This window comes from Parathielavia appendiculata (assembly GCF_033297405.1).
Source record: "Parathielavia appendiculata strain CBS 731.68 unplaced genomic scaffold N657scaffold_2, whole genome shotgun sequence".
NCBI classification, from domain to species: Eukaryota; Fungi; Ascomycota; class Sordariomycetes; order Sordariales; family Chaetomiaceae; genus Parathielavia; species Parathielavia appendiculata.
In genome coordinates this window covers 2729718-2752751 of record NW_026944221.1, presented here as the reverse complement: position 1 = coordinate 2752751, position 23034 = coordinate 2729718, and the positions used below count along the sequence as shown (strand labels likewise).

At 56.2% G+C, this 23034-nt stretch overlaps 7 protein-coding genes across 7 annotated transcripts; 2 read left to right on the top strand and 5 right to left on the bottom strand.

Moving 5' to 3' along the window:
* Positions 1-1050: 1050 nt before the first annotated feature.
* N657DRAFT_641650 (UPF0057-domain-containing protein) lies at positions 1051-1968 on the bottom strand. Its single transcript, XM_062792185.1, has 3 exons — positions 1550-1968; positions 1424-1499; positions 1051-1375 (listed from the first exon to the last, which is right to left on the bottom strand). Exons 1-3 carry the CDS (start codon positions 1593-1595, stop codon positions 1216-1218), a joined length of 282 nt encoding a protein of 93 aa, XP_062651415.1. The 5' UTR covers positions 1596-1968; the 3' UTR covers positions 1051-1215.
* Positions 1969-4071: 2103 nt separating this feature from the next.
* On the top strand, positions 4072-6182 carry N657DRAFT_566281 (uncharacterized protein; the record flags this gene model as incomplete). Its single annotated transcript, XM_062788416.1, has 4 exons — positions 4072-4227; positions 4296-4353; positions 4456-5162; positions 5262-6182. The coding sequence occupies 4 exons, from the start codon at positions 4072-4074 to the stop codon at positions 6180-6182; spliced, it is 1842 nt and encodes a 613-aa protein (XP_062651414.1).
* Positions 6183-7788: 1606 nt separating this feature from the next.
* N657DRAFT_687881 (uncharacterized protein) lies at positions 7789-10815 on the bottom strand (the record flags this gene model as incomplete). Its single annotated transcript, XM_062796908.1, has 1 exon — positions 7789-10815. The coding sequence occupies one exon, from the start codon at positions 10813-10815 to the stop codon at positions 7789-7791; it is 3027 nt and encodes a 1008-aa protein (XP_062651413.1).
* An 842-nt stretch (positions 10816-11657) lies between these two features.
* On the bottom strand, positions 11658-13111 carry N657DRAFT_566953 (subunit C of CAF1 complex-like protein; the record flags this gene model as incomplete). Its single annotated transcript, XM_062788470.1, has 4 exons — positions 11658-12324; positions 12380-12898; positions 12956-13007; positions 13063-13111. 4 exons carry the CDS (start codon positions 13109-13111, stop codon positions 11658-11660), a joined length of 1287 nt encoding a protein of 428 aa, XP_062651412.1.
* An 870-nt stretch (positions 13112-13981) lies between these two features.
* Positions 13982-14970, bottom strand: N657DRAFT_220882 (uncharacterized protein). The gene has a single exon (XM_062786282.1). The coding sequence runs from the start codon at positions 14708-14710 to the stop codon at positions 14123-14125; it is 588 nt and encodes a 195-aa protein (XP_062651411.1). The 5' UTR covers positions 14711-14970; the 3' UTR covers positions 13982-14122.
* Positions 14971-18661: 3691 nt separating this feature from the next.
* N657DRAFT_590114 (signal peptidase 22 kDa subunit) lies at positions 18662-19823 on the bottom strand. Its single transcript, XM_062789882.1, has 3 exons — positions 19546-19823; positions 19178-19477; positions 18662-19100 (listed from the first exon to the last, which is right to left on the bottom strand). The coding sequence occupies exons 1-3, from the start codon at positions 19689-19691 to the stop codon at positions 18857-18859; spliced, it is 690 nt and encodes a 229-aa protein (XP_062651410.1). The 5' UTR covers positions 19692-19823; the 3' UTR covers positions 18662-18856.
* Positions 19824-20150: 327 nt separating this feature from the next.
* N657DRAFT_631423 (uncharacterized protein) lies at positions 20151-23021 on the top strand (the record flags this gene model as incomplete). Its single annotated transcript, XM_062791054.1, has 5 exons — positions 20151-20246; positions 20314-21021; positions 21071-21667; positions 21719-21962; positions 22030-23021. 5 exons carry the CDS (start codon positions 20151-20153, stop codon positions 23019-23021), a joined length of 2637 nt encoding a protein of 878 aa, XP_062651409.1.
* Positions 23022-23034: the final 13 nt, after the last annotated feature.

The window sequence follows — 23034 nt, the reverse complement described above, 5'->3', positions numbered from 1 at the left end:
GGATATATAAATGGCAGGCGGGCTTGCTTGATGCAGCATAGACGAGCAGCACGGGTATGGGTCGCACCATGCAGAGGTGTCGTAGTAGCAATGGAGGCAGCAGCAGCAGGAACAGTAGCAGAGCCAAGCGGTAAGCGGTTCAAAAGGAGAACCACGGAAATCGTGAGACTCGGGCGACGGACGGGGGCGTAGACGCGACCCAATGGGTCAACAGGTCAATGGGAGAACCCGACGTGTTCGCGGAACCGGACGTTGAAGGAACGAGAAGCGCAGCGGGAGCAGGGCAAGGACAACATGACGGCTCCTGCGAGTCTCAACTGGGTGCCGTTCGCTTTGATGTCGTTCGTTGACGTGGTCAACGGTTGTCTAATTCTGGGCGACCGGCTTTGGTTCCACTGTTCGACTGTTCCACTTGATGCGCCTGCGTCCGCAGTTACGTTCCGGGTTGTGTGCCCTTGCCTGAGCTTGCCTCTTCTCAGCGTGTCCCCTCTCTGACCGCTCAGCTTGATTGATTTGATGCAGAGAATAAAGATAAAGTGATTGGTGTGCGTGTTGCCATCGCGAGATTGGCGGGTGTACATCTCCGCTCCGGGTTCGCTGCTCCTATTTCATCCTAGCCATCATGAGTGGTTGAAACGTCCGGAGACGAACCAAGCACAGAGGTTCGAAGTTACCGCCATTGGACGGCAGCAGCTCACCTTCTGCAGGCAGTCGTGGCTGTCGTTCAAAGGTTTGGCGGCAGAGGCGACTTGCAGTTCCATGACAGGGGTTCCGAGAGCGGGGCACGTGGATCCACCGCAACGGAGCTGTCCCGCCAAGGGATCTCACATTCTCAACTTCATTCAAAGCCCGCTGCACCTGCTCTCATCTCATCGCTTCGACATATTCCCTGTCTTACGCCGTATGGTTCTGAGCAAACGGCATTTGCGGAACTCAGATTACACGTATTCTGTAGAGCGACCTGCCACATTATTCTCACGCTGTCAACTGGGCCACGGGACATTGTGGCATCACAACCGAAGGGGGAAGACCGTGCAACAAAGTTGTTGTCGTCGAGCGAGAGTTCTCGATCAGAATGCGGTTTACGAGGCTTACAACTCCATCCGAGGCGCTATGGTGCCATCATTTTCCAGCAAATAAATAAGTTACGAAGACATCGTAACTGACGAGGTTCTTGATAACCCAGCTCCCCCCCTCCTTCCTCCATTTCTTGGCTCATATCCAAGTTCGCCCATACGCCATGCCGCCGGACTGCACCTTGTCGCTCCACACAAACGGCGCTCGTTGGAGAGGTGGTGCCCCAATCTTGTATCTGTCGCGGCGGTCGTAGTACACAAAGAGGAGGTAGAAGGCGTGAATGACGCCGGGAAACCAGCTGCTTGGGTCAGCTAGTGAGTCGCATGGGACTTTGAGGACAACTCACAGCCAGATGGTAAGAAGAACGTTGATCAACAGGTCTGCCCCACAGCCGGCCATGATGGCGACTCCGAGCGGCGGAACTATTGTTCGGCTACTTAGCAGTTGAAACCGACTGCTCCAAAGCACTTACATAGAAAGCTCAGGATGGCAACAAGGATCCCTGCAAGGCCGTCCATCACGTTCGTTATCCGGGGCGCGGCGGGGGTGCTGACTGAAGATTCCAAGGAACAAGTCTCCGTAGGATGGGCGTTCAACTAAGGTGTTTTTGTAGTTCAGTTGCGAGAATGATGCTCTCCCTCTTGCCGTGACCCGATATTTGATTCATACGGCGACGGCCTCTCTGACCGACACCGGGGGCAAGTGCGATGACGTAGTTCGTCCCTGTCCATTCAAGAGCTTTTCGTGGACCAGGTGCGACTCGACCTTTGGCCATCAAGAGTTGGGTTAGAAGAACACGGATTCTCTTCATGAATGCTCATCGTTGTAGAAGGCGAGGACTGTTTGTCATACGTAGCCCGCATTGAGACCTCCACTACCAAGGAAGGTAGCAACTCGCATTCAGGAGCTTACATCCAGCCCTGGTTTGCTTGTTGGCGCGGATTTAAAGCATTTCACTTCCTTCCTTAACCTTTACCCTTTTTCTTCCTCAGGCTTCTTCTTGTCTACCTCTCTGTGTTCCCCACCTTCCTTTTTTCCTCCTTTTTTTTTTTTATTTTATTTTCTCGTTTAGATGTTGTTTTATTTCTTTTCCCAAATTCCTTCTCCTAGGTACTCCTACCTACCCTTTCCCATTCCGGTCGACCGTCTGCCATGTCACGCTAACAAACAAGCCAGGACTGGATTTGTACAATACTTTAAGCATCCCAGCCAGATTGCCAGCACCTCGTGCCTGCTTGAAGATCATTGGTTACTAATTGAAAATTAACATCTACTTTGTAGTAGAAGAAACAGTAGGAAAAGAGGAAAGGCCAGTGTGAGTTCACAAGGAATAAGACTTCGATGAGAGTGTATCCTTGATCGATATCTACCCAGGCCATTTTCTGGCTTTCGTTCCTGTCTCCTCTCAAACTTCGGGGAGTCGCCTGCTCTGGGATGCTTTGATAACCACTTCATCCCTGAATCACATCAGGATTGACGGTGCAGCCTGGCTCTGACAACTCATTGGCAATTCTCTCCGAGGCATCCGTATCCGTACTGTTCCGTCAACTCGAGACACTCCGGCCTTGCCAGGGAGCTGGACGTCATGGGGATTCATGACTGCGGCGCTGCGAACCCCTTTTTAGGCGAGGCACCGGAACCGCATCCGAAAATTGCGACGCCTGCGGATTCGGGCGGAAGTCTATGATTGTGGACCGCACTGTTCAAGCACGAGCAAGGACAGACGCTCATCAATCATTAAAGCTCGCCTCTCAGCCTCGCTCATTAATTGATGTTGCACGGCACCTCTCATGGTTGAGGGAGGCCTCGATTGAAAATGCAGCAGTTTCCGTAACTGGTCAAAAATTCCCGCCACGGCGGAACCCTACAAGTGAGACACGATGTCCTCCACTTGTATTACAGCTTCCCCACATTTTTGGAACGGCATAGTACGTATCACTTGCTGGGTCAAGGGTCTTATGGAAGGCTGAGAACTTACAGTTGCTTTGCCGATACTTTGTGAGAGCGCTCCCAGAACATGTACCTTGGTTTAGCTTCCGCTGTCCAGGGATCCTCCGGCCATGAAGTGCGAGCTGCGAGAACCTGGAAGCAGGGCCGAGGTGCAGGTGTAAGATAAGAGCAAAGTTTCGGTCCTGCATCAGCACGCCGTGTTACTGTAAGATACCTTTCATGAGTTAAGAGTTTGACTCTCAATCCAACAACCCTCGAGCAAACGACGGAATCCGTGGACGCATTATCTTCCATTGGTATACCTGAGCATAAACGAAGAATAATGTAACTATGCGTTTGTCAAAGTTTATAAACTGTTTAATACTACTGTAGGTACCACTAGCAGTATGCTATGACAGTTGCAATCTCCAATTGCTGAATTGCTGGGATGAAGCCCTGGCTAGCCGGGCCAACACCGGTCAAGCAGTCCACCTTACGGAATACACCTCCTGCCTGCCAATTTTTCCCCTCTTGCGCGTCTCTGATTTCCTCTCCACGTTTCCCCTTTTCCGCCTCTCCCTTCTAACCCCTACCCTTCTCCCCAACATCGAGAAAGGGGCGCGAGTTTCAATTAGCAGCTACGTAAAGGACGCGTGCGCCGTGTCCGCGTGGTCGAGAAAGCGCCGCAACTTTGCTTGCAAGCTTGCAACCAATTGCTGCTCCTGCTTGTACTCCGTTCCTGGCGAAGTTCGTACTCGGACCGTGCTCAGCTCCGCAATTCCCTTGCTTGAATTCACAGTCAATGTGGACTCGGTAAACCTCGTGGACTGCTGCTTCAATTTCCCGAAAACCCGCTGTTTGCTGCGGACGTCCACCGAGCGACTTAAGGTATGCGCCGGCCCCAAATACAATCATCGTCGTGCTTTGGGCCTTGATGGCTCCGCTGGCTAACACATGATTTGGCTTGTTGCAGGCAGCATCCTCGGATAGCGGCGTCACCCACCTTTTCATACTCGGACGAGTTCGGCCTCCACCCCGACCTCGACCACTACCCCGACCGCAGCTATGGCTACTCAACAGAGTCCCCCGTTCAAGGTCGACCGATACGTCGTCATCCACGTCGCCACGACCTGCGACGAGCATGGTGTCTATGTGACCAAGGACTCGGCCGAGGTCATCGAGCTTGGTTGGATCCTGCTCGACGCAAACACGCTCGACGAGGTGGGCCCAGCCGAACCCCAGAAAACTCGGAAGAAGCGTCTCCTTTACTCACCGGCTCGTGTCTGCAGCTTCACCGCGAAAGCGTGCTCGTCAAGCCCGTCAACACACCCATCACTCCTCTCTGCAGTGAGTACTCGCCCGTACCTCTCCCAACCGCCTTCAACGGGTCAATTGGCTTCAGAAGCTACATCAGGGCTCTCTTTGCTAACAGGAACCCACCCGCGCCAGCGAGCCTGACCACCCTGACCTGGGAACATGTTCGGAACGCCGGCACCTTCAGGGACGCCATCAACCGCTTCGATGCCTTTGCCTCCGAGCACCTGACCTCGCAAAACCTCGAGTTTGTCTTCGTTACACTTGAAGCTTGGGATCTCCGTGTGCAGCTTCCCCGCGAGGCTCGCGACAAGTCGGTTGTCCTGCCTCCCTACCTGCAACACTCTCGGGCCTTTGAGCTCCGTACCGAATATCAGAGATGGCAGCAGCACCACCCCGAGTCGCTGCCGTTTGGGCCTTCGTCCTTGGCGAACATTTGTGCTGCCCTCGAGGTGGAGGCCGTTCAATCCAGCGCCCCAATCAAGCATAACCTTCCGTTCCACCTGCAGGCCCTGGCTCCGGCCTCACCCCGTCGGGCTATGGAGGAAGCCGTTACGCTGGCCCGCGTCCTGCGCGGCCTGATCCGGAAGTCGCAGCCTCCACATGAACATCCCGACGTTCTTACTAGGCCAATGGATGCTCGTGCCGATGTCCGCGCTTTTCTTTCTGAGCGCAGCAAGGTCTTGCACATGTCCGGCCTCCCTCACGACACGACCCAGTCCGAGCTCGAGAGCTGGTTTACTCAATTTGGAGGCCGTCCCATTGCTTTCTGGACTCTTCGAACTCCGGAGCAGCACAAGCCAACCGGCACCGGCTTCGCCGTCTTCTCCTCTCACGAAGAGGTCAGTGCTTTTCCGCCTCCCTACCCGCCCACCCTTTTCTTTTCTGAATCCACCAAAATTGGCCGCCAACCGACAGTGCGCTGACCATCTAGATACCAGGCCGCCGAAAGTCTGTGCATGAATGGGCGTGCCCTGAACGAGAAGGCGATCGAGGTCTCGCCGTCATCAAGCCGTGTTTTGGATCGGGCTGCCGAGATCCTCACCCCTTTCCCGCCAAGCAAGAACCGGCCCCGGCCCGGTGACTGGACCTGCCCGTCTTGCGGCTTTTCCAACTTCCAGCGCCGTACTGCCTGCTTCCGCTGCTCCTTCCCTGCCGTCACTGCTGGGCCGACCGGCGATATAGGCTACGGCTATGGCTACGCGCCCCCTGCCATGATGCCCCCGCCTCCCCACATGGGTCACCATGGCCATGGCGGCCATGGCCGCATGGGTGGTTCTGGTGTTGTCCCTTTCCGTGCGGGCGATTGGAAGTGCGGCAACGAAGTCTGCGGCTACCACAACTTCGCCAAGAACGTCTGCTGCCTCCGCTGCGGAGCTAGCCGAGCCGGTGCTGCCGTGGTTGCCGATTCCGGCTACCCCTCCCCCATGAACGCTCCGTCCTCGTACGGCCTGGGCCAGGATTCCATGGGCGGTAATCCCGCCCCTGGCCCCTTCGGCTCAGCTGCGGGTGGCTTTAGCTCCGGCGCCGCATATGGCCAGCACTTTGGCGGTCCCCCGAGCACCTACGCTCTCCCATCCGGTCTGGGCGGCGGTGCCGCGCCGTACCCGCCCCTGAACACCCACTTCGGTCCTGCTCCTGGCGCCCACTCTGCCGGACCCTTCGACAGCCGGGCCGCTGAGGCGGCTTTCCAGTCGGCAGGTAACGGATCCGCATCTGCCGGCCCTGGTAACAACTTTTATTCGCAGAATGAGAACGATCCGTTTGCCTTCCTCTCCTCGGGTATTGGTAGCCTGTCGGTCAGCAACCAAGATGCTCGTCAGAACGGTGGTGGGGCACCCCAGAGCAAGTCGCCCGCATAAGCGCCAGCCGGGAAAAAAAACTTCGGTCTATTGCCGAATTTCTCATTGCTCGGAAGCTGCCAAAGTTTGACCTGCTCTTTTCCGGCGCGGTTTTGTTCTTTGGCAACTCCGGGGACAAGGGGTTACCCTGGGCCTGGCATTAGCTGCTGCAAGTTTCGTCTGTTTCTTCAACACGGTGCTGGTAATGGGAAATCTGGGAGAGGTACCCTGACCGGTCACTTATTTGGATTGGTTTGATGGGAAGGGGGGCGGCGGACGGCGGCTGGGGTTCAAAAAAGCACAACGGGCTGGAAAGACAAAACGACACGCCATTCTTACACGGTTCCCTCTCAGGGCGGAGTTCTCTTGAACCGACAACACAACGTACTGGCTCTCTCTTACTCGGTAAGGGTTACGAAGGGGAAACTGGGAATGTTCAATACCCTCAATCGCCTGGGCGCGCACATACGCACATACATACACACACTTCGGTTGTTTCCAAAAACTCCCTGACTTCGCAACAATGGGCAGAATCGGTTAGAGTCAGGCATGGGCTTGGGCAGGTTTGGAATTGGCGGCTGGCAAGCGGGAAAAGGAGAGGAGGAGAGAGGCGTGCATAGCGAGGGAGTGTACCGGGGTTATATCTTGGCCTTTGGTGCTCGTTAACGGCGGCTGGGACTATATGCCTTTGCCCCTGTTTCTGTGTGTTAATCTTGTCCTCCTTTTTTCAGAGTCCGATCTTACTGTTTTATTCTCCTTTTCCCTCATCTATTTCGTTTAGTATGCTCCAGATTGAGGTCTCATCTTCTCTCTCTCGAGGAAAAAGTTCGCTGGAATGGCGGGGCGGGAGTAAAGCGGAACATCAGGGGGCGAAGGGGTGTTGGTTTCGGACTGGCAGGGACGGAGGTTGTTATTTTTCTCGTTAGTTGTGTTCACACAAGTTATTTTCCCAAGGCTTTATTTCTTCGCTCCCGTCTCCATACGCTCGAGCTGACTGGCATATATCCTCATACCCTCATACAACGCTGTTGTGGGCAAGAAAACCTTACTCTGCGCTAACTCGAGCATTATCTGTGTTGCTCTGCTCCAAGTCTTGTGGGCTGACTCATACTGGGGCTAAGAGTTCGTATGGCACTGGTAGGCAATTATAGAGTACACCGGGTTGGTACTCCGGGTTGAGTTCCTCTCCCTCTCTTCTTTCCTGGGCCTCGGATTTGACTTTGATAGAGACGCCGATGTGTTGATATTACATAGATATCAATCCCGGGCCACTGTAACATTATTATATGCATTTTTGAGCTGAGCGCTGTCTCATGATGTTGGGCTTCCATGGGTTTTCCGGCGGCACTACAGCTCCCATACACAATCAATAGATGGACGACGGGCAGAATTGTCAGACAATGAGGTAGGTGAGAGTGGTGATGTCTTCATGATACGGAAGTTACCTCCAAGGCGAGACTGAGCAGGATCCGAAGCAGGTCATACCGGTCTGCGGCCCCATCCTGCCGATGCTCAGTCAGTTCCTCGCTCCGCGAAGACAGATGTTGCAAGAAGCAACTCAGAGGAAATACGGGACGATGAACTATTTATCAACCTCCCGGGTTGAAACAACTGGCAAGGGAGCTGGCTACCAAGGGCGGAACCAATCCCGCAGCTTCTTCGTGCTCTCATCCTCGCCAATGTCTTCGTCAACAGCGTACTCGGCAAGATTGATCTCGTCGTCCTCCGCCGCTTCAGCAGCCTGTTGAAACACCTGCTGGGCGTCAGCCTGCCCCTGACCCACATGCAGACCACCCATGAGCATGATGATGTTTTCGGCGTCCTCGTCCTCCGCAGCCTCAGCATCCATGTTACCCTCCATACCTTCCTCCGCGTCCTCTTCCTCAATATCCATACCTTCACGGTCTTCCTCAGTCTCCTCTTCGGCATCCTGCACCGGTGAAACCACACCTTCGCTCTCGACGGTATAAGCCCCCGGGTTGCTCAGGAAATGATCCCAATCTACCTCGCCAAACACACCGCCCATTCCAGCAACCTCCATGTCACCTCCCGCCTTTGCCTGGTTTTTTTCTTCTTCTCCCCCAACCACCATTATCACCTCATCTCTATTCCCATCCCCCTCCCCAACCCCAGGCCCAACCTCTTGTTGCTGACCCTCCCCGTTTTGCTCCTCCCCATCCACGGTAACCCCACCCGCACCCTCTTCAACCGCATCCCCCTCCCCGTCGTCCCCATCATCCTCTTCAGAATAGTCGAGATCGGTCTGCGCAAGCAACATCTCGGCGGTATTCCCCGACAGCACGCTCGTCGCGGGCGTGTGCTCGGCCAGGAGCAGCAGCGGGATGGCGGCGGCGGCGTCGTCGTCGTCATTGTCAGCAGCAGCAGCAGCTTCTTCGTCGTCGTCATCAGAGAAGTCATCTTCGTACTTGGTCAAGGTGTCGTCGTCGTCTGTGTCTTCTTCTTGTTGTTGTTGTTGTTGTTGTTGGTCTGGATCTGTTTCGGTGGTCGTGGCCCCTGCTGGGTTATTGTTGTTATTGTAGGGGTCTTCTTCCTCCATCTCAACGTCGCCGTCAGACTCGGATTCGGATTGGGGCCAGTGGCAGCGGCGGTAGGACTTAAAGATGCCCTTGAGTTCGGACGGCGGAATTGGGTCCAGGACGAGGTCGTCGTCGGGGATGTTGGATGAGTCGTCCGGGTCCGGGAATGGAGATTGTTGGCGGTGACGCTGTGCCGGGCGGAGTTGGAGGGTCAGATTCAGAGACGGAGTGGGAGTGGCGGAAGAGTCGATGTCCATCGCATCGCTGTCTACGAACGGGTCGAGGTCGAGATCGGTGTAGTGGCTGGCGAGTCGCAGCCGCTGCGGCCGGGCAAACTGGTGGAGGTGGCCCTCCATGTCAGCCAGGGACGGGGGGAGAACCTTGAACTTTGCGTTGAGCCTCGTGCTGCGCATCGCCAGAGACGTCAGTTTCGCCACACCAGCCCACGCAATATGGAACTTCAGCTGGGCAGCGCCGAGCTGCTTTATCTCGTCCACCTCCTCCTGCTCTTCCTCGAGAATCATGGCCCTCTCCACAGCCGTGAGTGTCTTCCACCGCGCTTTCCGCGCATGCTTGGGCAGCCACATGCCGGGTTCAAAGGGCACGTTGCCACAGCTCGAGTGTATGAGCTCGCGCTTCAGCGGTTTCCAGTCCTTGCAAGCCGGCGGAAGATCGTCGTCGCTCATGTACATCTCGTCGAGGCTCGGCACCAGGCTGTTGCCCGTCCCGAAGTCGACGTGCCCAAAAATCATCATCTCGTCAATGCATCTGTCGAGGTCGAGCTGGCGGCGGGCGGCCTCGAGCGGGATCAGCTGGTCGGGCCTCAGCAGATGATCCGGGCCTTGGCCCCATCCCTCAAAGTGCACAACGCCCAACTCGTCGATGGAGACGCCGTGCTGCGTCGCAAGGTTCTCGTCTACCTGTTCGGGTACGACGTCGTAGCGGAGTTTGAGCTGGCGGATCTCGGTAGCAGTGCGGTACTTCTTGCCCCGGAGCAATTGCCAGAGGGGGGTCAAGCCGCGCTGGCCCATCATGAGGCGCATGAGACTGCTCGACTGCGGACCAAAGATCGGGTTGTTGAAGGCGAGGACCAGCTTGACCATGAAGAGCTGGGCAATGTACAGATCCTCGTCAGTGAAAAAAACCGGATTGTTCAGCAGTATCATGCGCGCCTGGCTCGTCGCAGCGTCCATAATTAGCCAGATCTTCTTGAGGGTGACATGGGATCCCTCGGGAAGACGGTGGCCCCGTCTCGCCAGACACGCAATGATGTCGCGAACGCGCATCTCGCGGCCGACGACCATCTGCAGCCACATCAAGCCGGGGATCTTGCGGACCTCGCCTTCGTTTTCGTTCAGGGGCTCCTGGCCGTCGAGTCTGGCCTGGCCCGGCTGGGTCCTGCTCAGCTCCTGGTCGGCAGGCGTCACGCGGCGGCCGGCAGGATCTGGGACGAACCATCTGTGGTAGACGGGGCTCGAGTAGATGCGGGTGGCAGCGGGCGCCATGTAGTTTGCCCAGGCAAAGATGCTGCTGCGCATGTGCTTGCTGATGGTGCGGTGGAAGTCTTTGCTGATGCTGTACAGGTGGACAGTGTCGAGTGGTCGTAGGTGCTTGCAGACCTCGACGATGAGTTCAGTGCATGTACACAGGGAGCCGAGCAGGTCGAAGCGGTCCTTCTTCGGAGGGCGACTCAAGGCCTGCCACTGGGCGTTGGCCTGCTTCAGCATGTGGATGCGTTGCCGGGCAATCTGGCGGAACTCGGCCAGGAGAAACATGCTCGCGTCTTGTAGGCTCTCTTCGGCGAGAATGCCTTGCCACTGCTCCTCAAACCCAGCCTCTTCTTCTTGCGCTTTCTTATCGCTGTGTTCCTCCTCCTCGGCGTCGTCGTCGCCATCCTCGTAGATGCGGCGGGCCATCGAGTCGTTGAGCCTCGCCCGTTTGGACGAGTGAAACGGTGTCCGGTTCATGTGATGGATGATTTGCTCGACATCAGGCCGGATGCCTCTCGCCTCGATCTGCTCGCGCGTGGCGTTTGCGCGGGCTTCCTGCGCGAGAGCAAGCCGGCGCCGGGCAACATTCAAGCTGCCGCCGTCGATGTTGCCTTGAGAAGTCGACATAGCATGGATTCAGAGACAGATGACACTCTGACAGGAGCTGTATAACGTTCTGTTGTAGGTTGAAGAGTTGCATAAATGCGAATTCCTTGATGCAGCTAATCGTCGACAGTCTTCCTGGCAAATGCGAGAGTGAAGTGTGAGGTATTGGAACTCCATGTGCGCAGAAGCTAACACCGTCGTCCAGTGTTGCCCCAGCATTGATGTGAGTTGTGATATTGTTGCCTGTCTCCCTATTGTGAGCCCAACAACAATAGCAGCAACAATGTGAATCTTCCCATCACAATACCGGCTACCTATTCATCCACCACAAACAATGACTTCAGATGAAACCACAAATGTGTCTGTTGGCCAAACACTGCCCAGGCGTGCATGCCATTTCTCCTCTCACTTCGTGATTCAGCACTGATTTGGCGCATCTCAGCCCGCCCCCTGCTGGAGAAGAAAGAAGTCCGCAAAGCCTACACAAACCGAAGCAACCCAAAACCCAACTCCGTTTTATCAACCAACCCCCAATTCACAACTGGTTTCCTTGGGACCAACTCCCGAGGCCCTCACTTCTCCTGTTCGCGCTCTTCAGCCTTGTTGTCACTCGCGATTTGCTGGGCCCATGCCCTCCTGGTCGTCACATATGTCAATTTGCGCTCCTTGCGCGGTTCTTGACTCGGTTCCTTAGCCGGCTGTTCGGTCGGTTCCTCGGTCGGGTTAGACTCGGATCTCCTGACCATTGTCGATGGTTCCGGACAACCTGTTGACGCAAGAGCATCTGGCTTCAACCCGCCATCCGACAAGTCGACAAGTGCCATGGCTGCCTCTAAATTTCTAGGATCCGTACCATCCCCCTTCTAATTGGACGCGTCCATCTCGTTCATTGGCATCTCAGTGTCGTCCGGATCGACGATGGAACTCGCAATCTTCCAAATCTGGAGGAGGTTGTCCTCGGAAGCGCTGCACATTATCCAGTCGTCGTTGAGGTTCCAGCTGAGATCGGCCAGGTGGTTGGTGTGCCCCCCGTGCATGAAGAGGATCTCCGGCGGGCCATCCTCTTGGTCCTCTGGCAACTGCTCGTCACCTATACGGCTGAGGTCCCAAATGAGGACCCGCCTGTCGTAGCCTCCACTGGCCAGAATGCTGATCTCGTTTGGATTCCACGCGAGCGACGTGACAGCGTCGTTGTGGCCCACGAGCGTGTAGATCTTCTCCTTGAAATTTCGCATGTCCCAGATACCTATTGTCTTATCGGCCGACGCAGTGGCAATGAGAAACTCGGTCCGTGGGTTGAAAGACAGCGCATTGATTGCATCGCTATGGCCGTCGCGGCCGACAAGTGCAGCCGTTGCCGTGTTGGGGCGTCGCACGTCAATAATTTGAAGTGTCAGATCGTCCGACACGGTCCCGATCCAGTGCTTAACCATGGGGTGGTACTGCACGTCGTTCACAATGTTGTTGTGATGGGTGTATCTGCGCGAGGGCTTGAGCGTCTTGCCGTTTCCCTGAACTGTTTTCAAATCCCTGTGCTACCGGTCAGATGCCGCTCCCCACACTCGGAGCCCAGATCAATACATACCAAAGCAGCACCGTCTTGTCCTCACTACCGGTTGCAAGGCAGCCTGCATCGTGGGGGTTCCATGCAAGCCCGAAGCCCTCCTCCTTATGGCCGATGAGCTCGATTTGCGGATTCGGCGTACCCGTGGGCGTCAGACTGTGCTTGGTGCGGTCGAAGATCAAGACCCTGCCGTCAACCGCGAGCGTGGCGATGATGTCGGGATTCTGAGGCTGGTACCGAGCCTTGTTCACCTCGCCCGGGTGGTCAATCTTTTGAGTGATGCTCCACTTGATGGAGCGAGACTCCTCCGAGGATGCCTTGCCGCCATAGCCCCCAATCTCGCCACGTTCTTCGTCGTAGTTGCGAGGATTGGGCTTGACAGGCTTCGGAATCTCAACTTCGGCAATTTGCAGATAATTGGGCTTCCCTTCTGCAGTGTGGGTTCCGATAAGCAATCGGTGGGTCGTGTAGGTATTGTCTTTTACGTCCTTGACATCGGGGAACCACTGCGTGGTCAATGTCGGCCAGTCCAACGCGGTGCTTGCAGCTATGTCAGATGACAATGCCGTTTGCATAACAAGTTTGCGCAATCCTTACCTCAGGATCATGTCATAGAGAAACGGGCTGTTCTTCTTCCACGTCTTGTATTCTGTCAATTATTAGTCGGTTGGTCAGAGAGAATTTCGTACTGGGACGGAACCTACCTTCGTTGATGAGTCTCTGCTCCATGTCGGCATCGTCCTGGTCGTCCATGTTGCCGACTGCGCATAGTTAGGATTCTTCGATACACTTTGCAGCACTCGAGAGCGGGAGGAGTAGGTGAGGGGCTCACTGTCGACATCGTCCACTACGTCCGCGGAAACCATTGTGGATAAAGGGATGTTGGGGGCGAGTTGAGAAACCACTTCACTAGGTAAATTAAAGTATTTCCTGGCCGGGTTGCTTTTTTGAATACTCACGGGCAAGTGATGACTGTGGGCTGACTTCAAATGCGGAGTGCTTGCATGTGCGAGAAGCCGGCCAAGTCAATGCACAACTTGAACGCGAAACACGACTTTTGCTCGCGCCGTGTCCAGATGCGCTAAACAAATATCAGTTAGCGGACGGTAGTGGGGCACGGTCAGTGCACTCTTCGATGGTGGGGCTAGACTGGGAGCGGTCCGCAGTGGGGCGTCCCCATAGTCAGACATCGCAAGGAGGGTGTCCTCAGCTTCAGGGCACCACCAGGCGAACAACCGAAACATACACTTGCCTCGACATCCCCTACTATCGCCGTTTGCTGGCTCTATCACACGTAGCCACGAGGCTTTCTATACAACGACAGTATCTCTAAAAGTGGACTGATTGAGTTCTGCGAACCTTCCAGCTTTCGTGGTTTATTTTCCTTCGTTCGCTGCTTATTGCGCTCTTCCAGATATCGAATGCCCGGCCATTTTTATTCAGCGCCGGCATCTTAGACACCGGTTCTCTCTTGAGCCTTCATTGTCATTTTCTATCGCTGTGACCCAAAGTCGAAGCGAGAGAACCACCGCAGCATCTGCACCGACGATTCAGAACTTGACTCGACAACATTGGATCACAGTAGCGCCATCTCGCGCGCCTTGTTGCCAACATGGGGTATGTCTCTGGCTATGGTTTCAGCGCGATGCGCCCAATTCACTGACCGCCGCTCAGTGTTCCCAAATTCTTCAGATGGCTCTCGGAGCGCTATCCTGCCATCTCACAGCTCATCGCCGAGAACCGGATTCCCGAGTTCGACTGCCTCTACGTGCGCGCGCCTCCCAGCATCGCAGAAGCGCCACCAGCTTCTCTCTTCCACAGTCTGCTAACCGACCCTCGTAGCTGGATATGAACGGCATCATTCACAACTGTACGCACAAGGACTCGGACGATGTTCACTTCCGTCTCACCGAGGAGGAGATGTTCATCGCCATCTTCAACTACATCGAACATCTCTTTGGCAAGATCAAGCCCAAGAAGCTGTTTTTCATGGCCATCGACGGTGTCGCGCCGCGTGCCAAGATGAACCAACAGCGCGCCCGCCGCTTTCGCACTGCCCTGGATGCCGAGAAGGCCCGCGAGAAGGCCATCAAGGAAGGCAAGGAGTTGCCCAAGGAGGAGCCTTTTGACAGCAACTGCATCACGCCTGGTATGCTGCCTTACTCCCTCAAGCTCGCCCTCGGTCGTTAACAAAATCCCTATAGGAACCGAGTTCATGGCGAAACTGTCACGGCAGCTCAAGTACTTTATCAACAAGAAGGTGTCCGAGGACAGGGACTGGCAACAACCCGAGATTGTGCTTTCTGGCCACGAGGTGCCCGGCGAGGGTGAGCACAAGATCATGGAGTACATTCGGAACGCCCGCGCCCAGCCCGACTACAATCCCAACGTTCGTCACTGTCTGTACGGCCTTGATGCCGACCTCATCATGCTGGGATTGCTGAGTCACGACCCGCACTTCTGCCTTCTTCGGGAGGAGGTCACATTCGGCCGTCAATCAAAGCACAAGTCCAAGGAGCTGGAGCATCAAAATTTTTACCTGATGCATCTCTGCATTGTCCGAGAATACCTGGAGCTCGAGTTTCAGGAGCTCAAAGCTCCTGGCGCAATGTCTTTCCCGTTTGATATGGAAAGGATCATTGACGACTTCATCCTCATGGCTTTCTTCGTCGGCAACGACTTCCTTCCGAACCTCCCTCACCTTCACATTAACGAGGGCGCTCTGGCTACCATGTTCAGGATATACAAGACTGTGCTCCCCAAATGCGACGGCTACCTCAACGAGAACGGCAAGGTCAATCTGCAAAGGCTCGGTCTCCTTCTAGACGAACTCGGAAAGGAAGAGTTCCGCTTCTTCGAGCACGAGAACGAGGATGCCAGCTGGCTGCGAGGTAAAAGAATGCTTGAGAACGATGAGGTGGAGAAGACCCGAGCAAAGGCGAAGGGAAAGCTTATCATCAGCTCAGACCAGAAGGCCCTCTGGAAGCAAAAGATTCGCAAGTTTCTTACTAACCGCACCTCTCAGACTTTGGATCTTGGTGCCGGCCTCAATGCCGCGGACCGCAAGTTTATCCAGGATCTCGCCGAGGCTGCCCACCTGGAATGGGCGACGAAGCCGGACGAGGAGGGTCACCGCCATCTCATCCTTTCTTACCCCGCTAGAGACGAGGAGGATGAGGATGATGAGGAGTCCCAGTCCGCGGTGCTGCGTATTGTCAAGAGATACGACAATGCGCAAGTGCTCGACCTCACGTCGGCGGACGCTCAAGCTGCAATGGAGGCCAAGTACAAGCAAAAGTTCCAGGAATGGAAAGACGATTACTACTTCAAAAAATTCGAGGACTGGACGCCAGAAAACAAGGAGGAGGAGCTTCGGAAGCTGGCCGAAAACTACGTACAAGGCCTTCAATGGGTGCTTTACTACTACTATCGTGGTATTGCCTCGTGGCCCTGGTTCTACGGTTATCACTACTCGCCCATGATTTCCGACGTCATGAGAGGACTGAACGCCGATCTCAACTTTAAGCTGGGCCAACCTTTCAAGCCGAACGAGCAGCTCATGGGCGTCTTGCCAGACCGTAGCAAGAAGATCGTTCCGCCCGTGTACTGGGAGCTCATGACGGATCCCAAGTCGCCCATCATCGACTTCTACCCTAGGGATTTCGAACTGGACATGAATGGCAAGAAGATGGATTGGGAAGCCGTCATCAAGATTCCATTCATCGACGAGAAGCGGCTACTGGCCGCCATGGCCCCCAAGGACGCCCTTCTTTCCGACGACGAAAAGGCGCGCAATGACTTCGGAGTCGCTTTGAAGTTCACCTACTCTGAGGATGTCGACTTTGTTTACCCTTCCTCGCTGGAAGGTGTGTTTCCGCCCCTCGCCCACTGCCACTGCGTGGAGAATATTTTCGACCTTCCTCCCGTAGAAGGCTTGGAATACCGGGCTGGTCTCACGGACGGTGCCCTGCTCAACATCGAGGCCTTGGCCGGGTTTCCTACGCTGGCGACGTTGCCATATGTCGCGAGTCTGGGCTTCCACGGAGTCAACGTCTTCCAACAAGACAGCCGGAATGAGAGTATGGTTGTCACCCTGTTGGGAACGGATATGCGGACCAAGGTCGAGAACGCAAAGGTCAAACTTGGCCAGCGTTGCTTTGTCGGTTATCCGTTCCTGCAAGAAGCCAAGATTGTGAAGGTCTCGGACGAGCTGTTCGACTACACGCTGGCTGAGGACGGCAGTGGGCAAGTGGCCGTCGCACATCATTCGCCCCGCGACATCGAGGAATGGACGAAGAAGGCCGACAGAATTGAGAACTTCTACAGCAAGCGGCTGGGCATCGTGATTGGTCCTGTCGAGTCACTTGTTTCCGTCCACATGCTCAAGGGTTTAATTAAGACCGACGAGGGAGCGACAATCAAGGAATACGGTGAGATCCCTGGCATGGAGTCAGAGTACGCCTCGCAGATCATTGTGGATGAGGTAGTCAACGAAGATGAGCGCTTCATCGAGAAGGCAGCTCTGCCTGTTGAAGAAGAATTCCCCGTCGGGTCGGTTGGCTTCTTCCTTGGTGACTACAACTATGGCCAGCCGCTCGAGGTTGGAGGCCACTCGGCCGGTAAGCTTACCATCTGGCTTGCCGTTCAGGAGAAGCGCGAGCCGGAATTTGCAAAGAAGATCATTCACGATGCCCAACGGGGCATGCACTACCTGCCTTCTTACATGGTGGCCAAACAGCTAGATCTGCATCCTCTCACGCTCAGCAAGATTACCTCATCTTACTTTGTCCGGACTGTCGGCGACCTTCGGGTTAATCTTGGACTCAACCTCAAGTTTGAGGCGAGGAAGCAGAAGGTGCTGGGCTACTCTCGCAAATCCCAGACTGGCTGGGAGTTCAGCCCTGCTGCCATTCATTTGATCGTCGAGTACATGAAGCGATTCCCCGACTTCTTTGCGGGAGTCAAGCGGAACCCATCGGGCGCCGAGCTGAACGAGACGGATCTCTGGCCTGATGCCGCCGTGGCATCCACCAGGGTTAAGGAAATCGGCGCCTGGCTGAAGACCCTCAAGACTAACTCCATGGAGCGCGTGCCCCTTGACGCCGAGCAACTCGACTCGGACGTCGTCATGCGACTTGCCGCTGAGGCAGACAATCTCCAACTGAGCGCAATCCCCTCTAACTCCAAGAAGATGAACGGCGTGCCGCGCAACGCGCTCATGAGGCCCGAGGACGCGGAGCACCGGCTCGGCAACCAGAACTTCGCCCTTGGAGACCGCGTAGTCTACGTCGCGGGCAAGGGCAAGGTTCCCATCGCCTTCCGCGGCACTGTCGTCGGCATCAGCCGCACCCCAACCGCCAAACTGATCGACGTCGTCTTCGACGTCACCTTCATGAGCGGTACTACCCTCGGTGACCGGTGCCCGCCGTTCCGCGGGCAGACGGTCCCCGCCACGACGCTCCTCAACCTCACCAACCACCAAGTCGTCGCCGGGTCCAAGGCACAAGTCGCCAGACAGCCCGTCAGCCCCTCGGTTACCACCCTGACAGCCCACGGCGGCTACCACATGAACGGCAAGCGCTACCAGGACGCGGCCGCTCCGCCGCCGCTGCAGGGAAGCTGGCGCGGCGCGCTGAATGGGGGTAACCGTGGCGGCCGGGGCGGCAACTTGGCTCAGCGCGGCCCTATCCAGGGGACCCTGCCGTACCGCCCGCACTCGCAGCAAGAACAACAACAGCAACCGGACGGCCTTTACAACCCCATCCCGGCTCGGGGTCGTGGTCGCGGCGGAGGACAGTTCATGGGCCGTGGTAACAGTGGTGCCCCGTTCAGGGGTCGCGGAGGGTACCCCAGCGTCGATCCGAACGGCATCCAGCATCCGGCTTCGGCCCCGCCTGTGTATTCGGCTGTGCCGCCTCCGGCGATTCTGGATGCGCCGTCGAGGGGTGGACGTGGAGGGCGTGGACGGGGCGGTGGTGGCAGGGGAAGGGGGGAAGGGCAGGGGTTTAGAGGAAGGGGTGGACGTGGCGCTGCACAGGGGCCGGCGCAGGGGCAGCAGCGGCAGCAGCAGGCGGCGGCTTCGCGGGGCTAGGGCCTGGGTTTCTGTACGCGATAACTAGGGGATGGTGATATAGTGGGGTAACAGGTTGGAGGGCTGTAGATTGTAGAGATGAGAAATGACCTCTGCCAGCTGGGAAAACATTGGTGGGATGGAGGGTCGCATATAATGCTGGCTTGCATGGGACTTGGGGTTGGAAGAGAGGAGAGACCTTGTCTTTAACTGGAGCATGGTAGGTGACGGCGAGATGTACTTGATCTATAGCTTCCAGCTAGGAGAATGGCGAGAAAACCCATGATACCCCCCAAGGCGACACCTTATTCATATTGCATGTAGCTATGCGTAGTGGATGGCTTGGGAATATCTCAAGCAGGAAGACAATCAAAAGACTCGAGAAGTTCATGCTCCAATTGCGTCTACGTGCGTGGAACCGGCCGACTCTACGCCCCCGCCTTCTTGGTCTCGTCCTTCTTCTTGATTGAAGGCAACGTAAACTTCTTGCTTAAGTTATTCCTCAGCGTCTTCCACCTCCAGAAATCCACGTCCTGGTTCCACGTCAAGAAGCCCACCCACGGCTGCACGTTATAGTGCAGCCTCAATACCACATCCTCCTGTTCCGCCACCTTGCCCGAGGGGTGTGTGATTTGGTACTTGGGACGCTGGTTCTTGATGGAAAGTTTCCCGCTGCGCCATCCATCGCGGTCAGCCGACCCAGCCCTCCCATACGTAGGTAGAGGGTGAGGAGAGAACAGAAAACATACCGGCTGGGATCGATGCTCTTGCCCTGGGCGCTGCGCTTCAGCTTCTTCAGGGCGATCGGCCCCAGGTTGGCCAGGTGGTCCGCGCTCGGCGACGTGATGATGCTGTCCCAGATGACGGCCTGGTTGCTCGCGTTCTGGCCCGACCCGGAGCCGCCCGCCGACGGCCACTCGGCCGTCACGTAGACGAAGAGCTGCTTCGTGTTCCAGGTGAAGAGTGACGAGAGGTCGGCGTCGAGCGAGAATTTGATTATGGCGTACTCTTCCTTTTTGGACGAGTAGTAATGCGGGCGGCCGCGGACGCTGGGGAAAGGGAGGGGTGTTAGTGGAGGTAGGCCTTTGAACGGGGAGAGGGGCAAGAGGGTATGTACACTTGGACATTGGTGGGTTTGAGAACGCCCACGCTTGGAGTGCGCGGTGTGAGCAGGTCTGTAGATGCGATCAAGGCGGCAACGACGAAGGCGACGGTGGTGAAGAAGCTGAATGCGTTTTGGAAACGGACGACGGAGGAGTACATGTTGGGCGACGGAACCGGAGGCTGCTGCGCCCTTGCTCCTTGAAAGAAATCAAGAATTGGGACTGGTTTTCCAGTTGGAGGAGAAATGGCTGGCGTCACCTGGACCTTGTCATTGACCGGGAAAGGCTCTAGGGGGCGTCAACAACTTGGAGTTCGCAATTGCTCGATCGGGACAGCTTCCCTTCCCAGTGATTGACGAGTACGATAAGGCCAGATCGTTTGTTACATGCAGCAATCGGGGCGCTGTCCAGGTACTGTTACGGATACAAGCTTGGGCACGCCTTATCTTATCGCACATCTGGTGATGTAAGACGCCCTCCGGTGAGCCTGGTTCTCATTGCATTCCGACCGAATCAATGCCTCTCCGTAACCCACACCTTGGGTTTGCGTCGCCCTCTCAACTGCCCGGCTCCCCGCACCACTCAACCACACGATGCGAATATCTTAGCAGCAGTCAACATGGGTGCTAGCGACTCAAAGCTCGTCTTCAAGAAGGGCATCTTTAGGCTGTCCGAAGAGCGACACATTCCCTCTGGCGATGTGTACTGGGCCTCGGTCAGTTACTCTACATCATAAGAAAGTAAGGTCTGCTGAGGTTATCCTGCTAACCGAACCATCACAGTTCTGGGAGCTCCCTGAATCTGCCGAAGACATCTTTAGCCTCTTCGCTGCGGCTGACGTGCGCCGCACCCGCGACAATGCGCTCGAGAACCTTGAGAGCCTTATCCAGGCCGTGACGGCCCGACTATTCATCCTCCGCAACCACCCTTCGTTCCCCGATCCCGAACTAGCACCTGATCGAGAAGCCTTGAACTGCATCCGTGTTCTGACACGGGTCCTTCCATTCGTATACGAGCAGGAGTCTCTGCAACAATGGGAGGATCAACTGTTCTGGTCCCCGCGGCGCAGGCCGACGCGGAAGTCGTCGATAGCCAATGAGGTCCTCTTCGATGGGGGACAAGATGTTTCGACGAAGCCCTCAGGAGACGATTTCGAAGACGCGAAACCGCTTGGGCAAGAACTCATTGATGCTCTGCTCGACCTCCTCTTCTTCTCCGACTTCACCGTTCCCAGGTCGCCGCAGGGCAAACCCAAAGTCACCTACGCCATCTGGCAGAGCGGTGTGGGATGTAATACGTCAATCCCGACCACAAGGGATCATGAGAGCAACCGCTGCGAGATTCTGCGCCTGCTTCTGACGCTGGCGAGTCGCAGCATGTACCTGTCTCCTAGCGTGCTACCCCAGCAGGGCATCAAGGCCCTCACTTACATCTGTACTTGCTCAGACAAGCAGGTGGTTCTTTCAGTCTTGTGCTCGCTGTTGAACACGGTAAGTATATCAGTTCCCATCTAGGCTGGCGCTTCACTTACACACGTAGACCCTCAAATACAACCCAGTCAGTTGGCGGGTGCCTTACAATGCCCTTGTCTTCAATGACCCGAAGGAGATTCTCGTGACGTACACACTGCAGTTCCTGTTGGCGACGCTGCTCTACCCCATTCCCGAGCAAAATGGCGCCCTGACGCCCAAGAACACCTACCGCCACTTCCTTGGCCGCCTACACCGGCCTCAGGACTTTCAGTTCGTCGTTGACGGAATGACGCGGATCCTGAATCAGCCACTGCAGGCCAACTCCTCCTACATTCCTGGAGCCCAGCCCCCGGTCCGATTCGCGCCCGAGATCATAATGTTGTTCTGGGAGATTACACAATGCAACAAAAGGTTTCGATCTTTCATCGTCGACACGGAGCGTGCACACGACTTTATCGTTTTGGTTCTGTTCTACGCTCTTGAGTACAAGACCGATGTTTCCAGACAAGGTGTGGTGAGAATGTGCGCTTTCCTGCTGCAGACCCTCAGCGTGGAGAAAAACTTTGGGGTCAACCTGAACAAGTCGTTTCAGGCACAGGATACTTTGCCTCCCGCTATCCGAATTGCCGGCTTCCGGGGGACTTACGGGGACTTTCTCATTCAGGTGAGTAAACCTGGCTACTCGCGCCTACAGCATGGCTGATTGAGGCGTCAGTCTATCTACGGACTGATTACGACCAGCCATGGGAAGCTGACGGCCATTTACCCCGCGCTGCTGGCGGTTATCAACAATATTGCTGCATACCTGGAGGGCTTGAGCGCGCCCACTTGCTCCAAGATCATGCAACTGTTCAATTCCATGTCCTCCCCGTCTTTCCTCTTGGCGAATGAGACTAATCACGGGCTTCTGCGGTCGTTACTCGAGGCAATAAACGCCATCATCGAGCATCAGTGCGACAGTGAGTTGGCAACCCGAGCAGGCCGGCAGCATGAGACAGAACGGACTAAATACTAACCATCCTGCAGAGAACCCCCAGTTCATCTTCACGATACTGAGAAACCGAAAGAGGTTTGAAGCGTTGCGCTCCCTGACGCTGGAAAGCGGCCAGGAGGAGATTGAGAGACGCAACCGGCGGAGGAAGGACAGCAGCGCATCCCACGATCCATTAGAGCAAAGCTCGACCAGGAGCTCGGCCGAGAGTATCAGGAGCCCAACAGGACCGGCTTCGCGAGCCCCGACGCTTGGAGACGTGCCAGAGGATGATAGCACATTTGCAATTGGGGACGACGAAGCTGACAGCGATGACGAAACACGGCCGACGCCTGCAGCGTCCAGTCCCAGCGATAACCCCTCTGTACCTTCGTCGGTGGCATCTGCAGCAGACGATGACGTGCCGAGGCAGCTGCAGGGCATGTCGGAGAAGGCGAGAGGAAAAATGCCGGCCGGCGCAGGCAATTTCTCCCGTCAGAACAGCACCGCCAGCCTTGGAAGCCATGCTGCCGCCCAATCACAGTCTGGGCTGTTTCAGCCCTCAGCCCAGTGGATGGACAGTTGGCTCCCTGAATTGCCACTGCACACGACGCTGACTGTCCTACAGCAGCTGCCAGTTCTCGTCCCGCGCCAGGCTCTCTCGTCAGACACGGTTTCGCAGGCTACTCTGGGCAAAATTCGTGATGTACAACTCGTGGGGGTCGAGCCATCCCCTATCCGTGTTCACTCGTTTGAGTGGTCGACCCTGGCGCTCGGGTGGTACGAGTCGCTGCTCTGGGGCTTCATCTTCGCCAGCGAGATGCAGGTGTCGAAAGGGACCGTGGGCGTCTGGAATACGACAAACATCAAGCTATTCCGCGTTCAGGAGACAGCGCCGCAGGGCCCGACGCTAACATCCCCGCGCGGCGCCGTGGACGCGGTTGGCAGTAACATCGTGTCCCGCATCGGGGCGATCAATCTGCGCGGAGTTGGAAGCCCGTCGGTGTCGACCCTTGGTAATCGACAGCCTTCCCCCCAAGGCGCTTAGCAGGCCTGTAGGA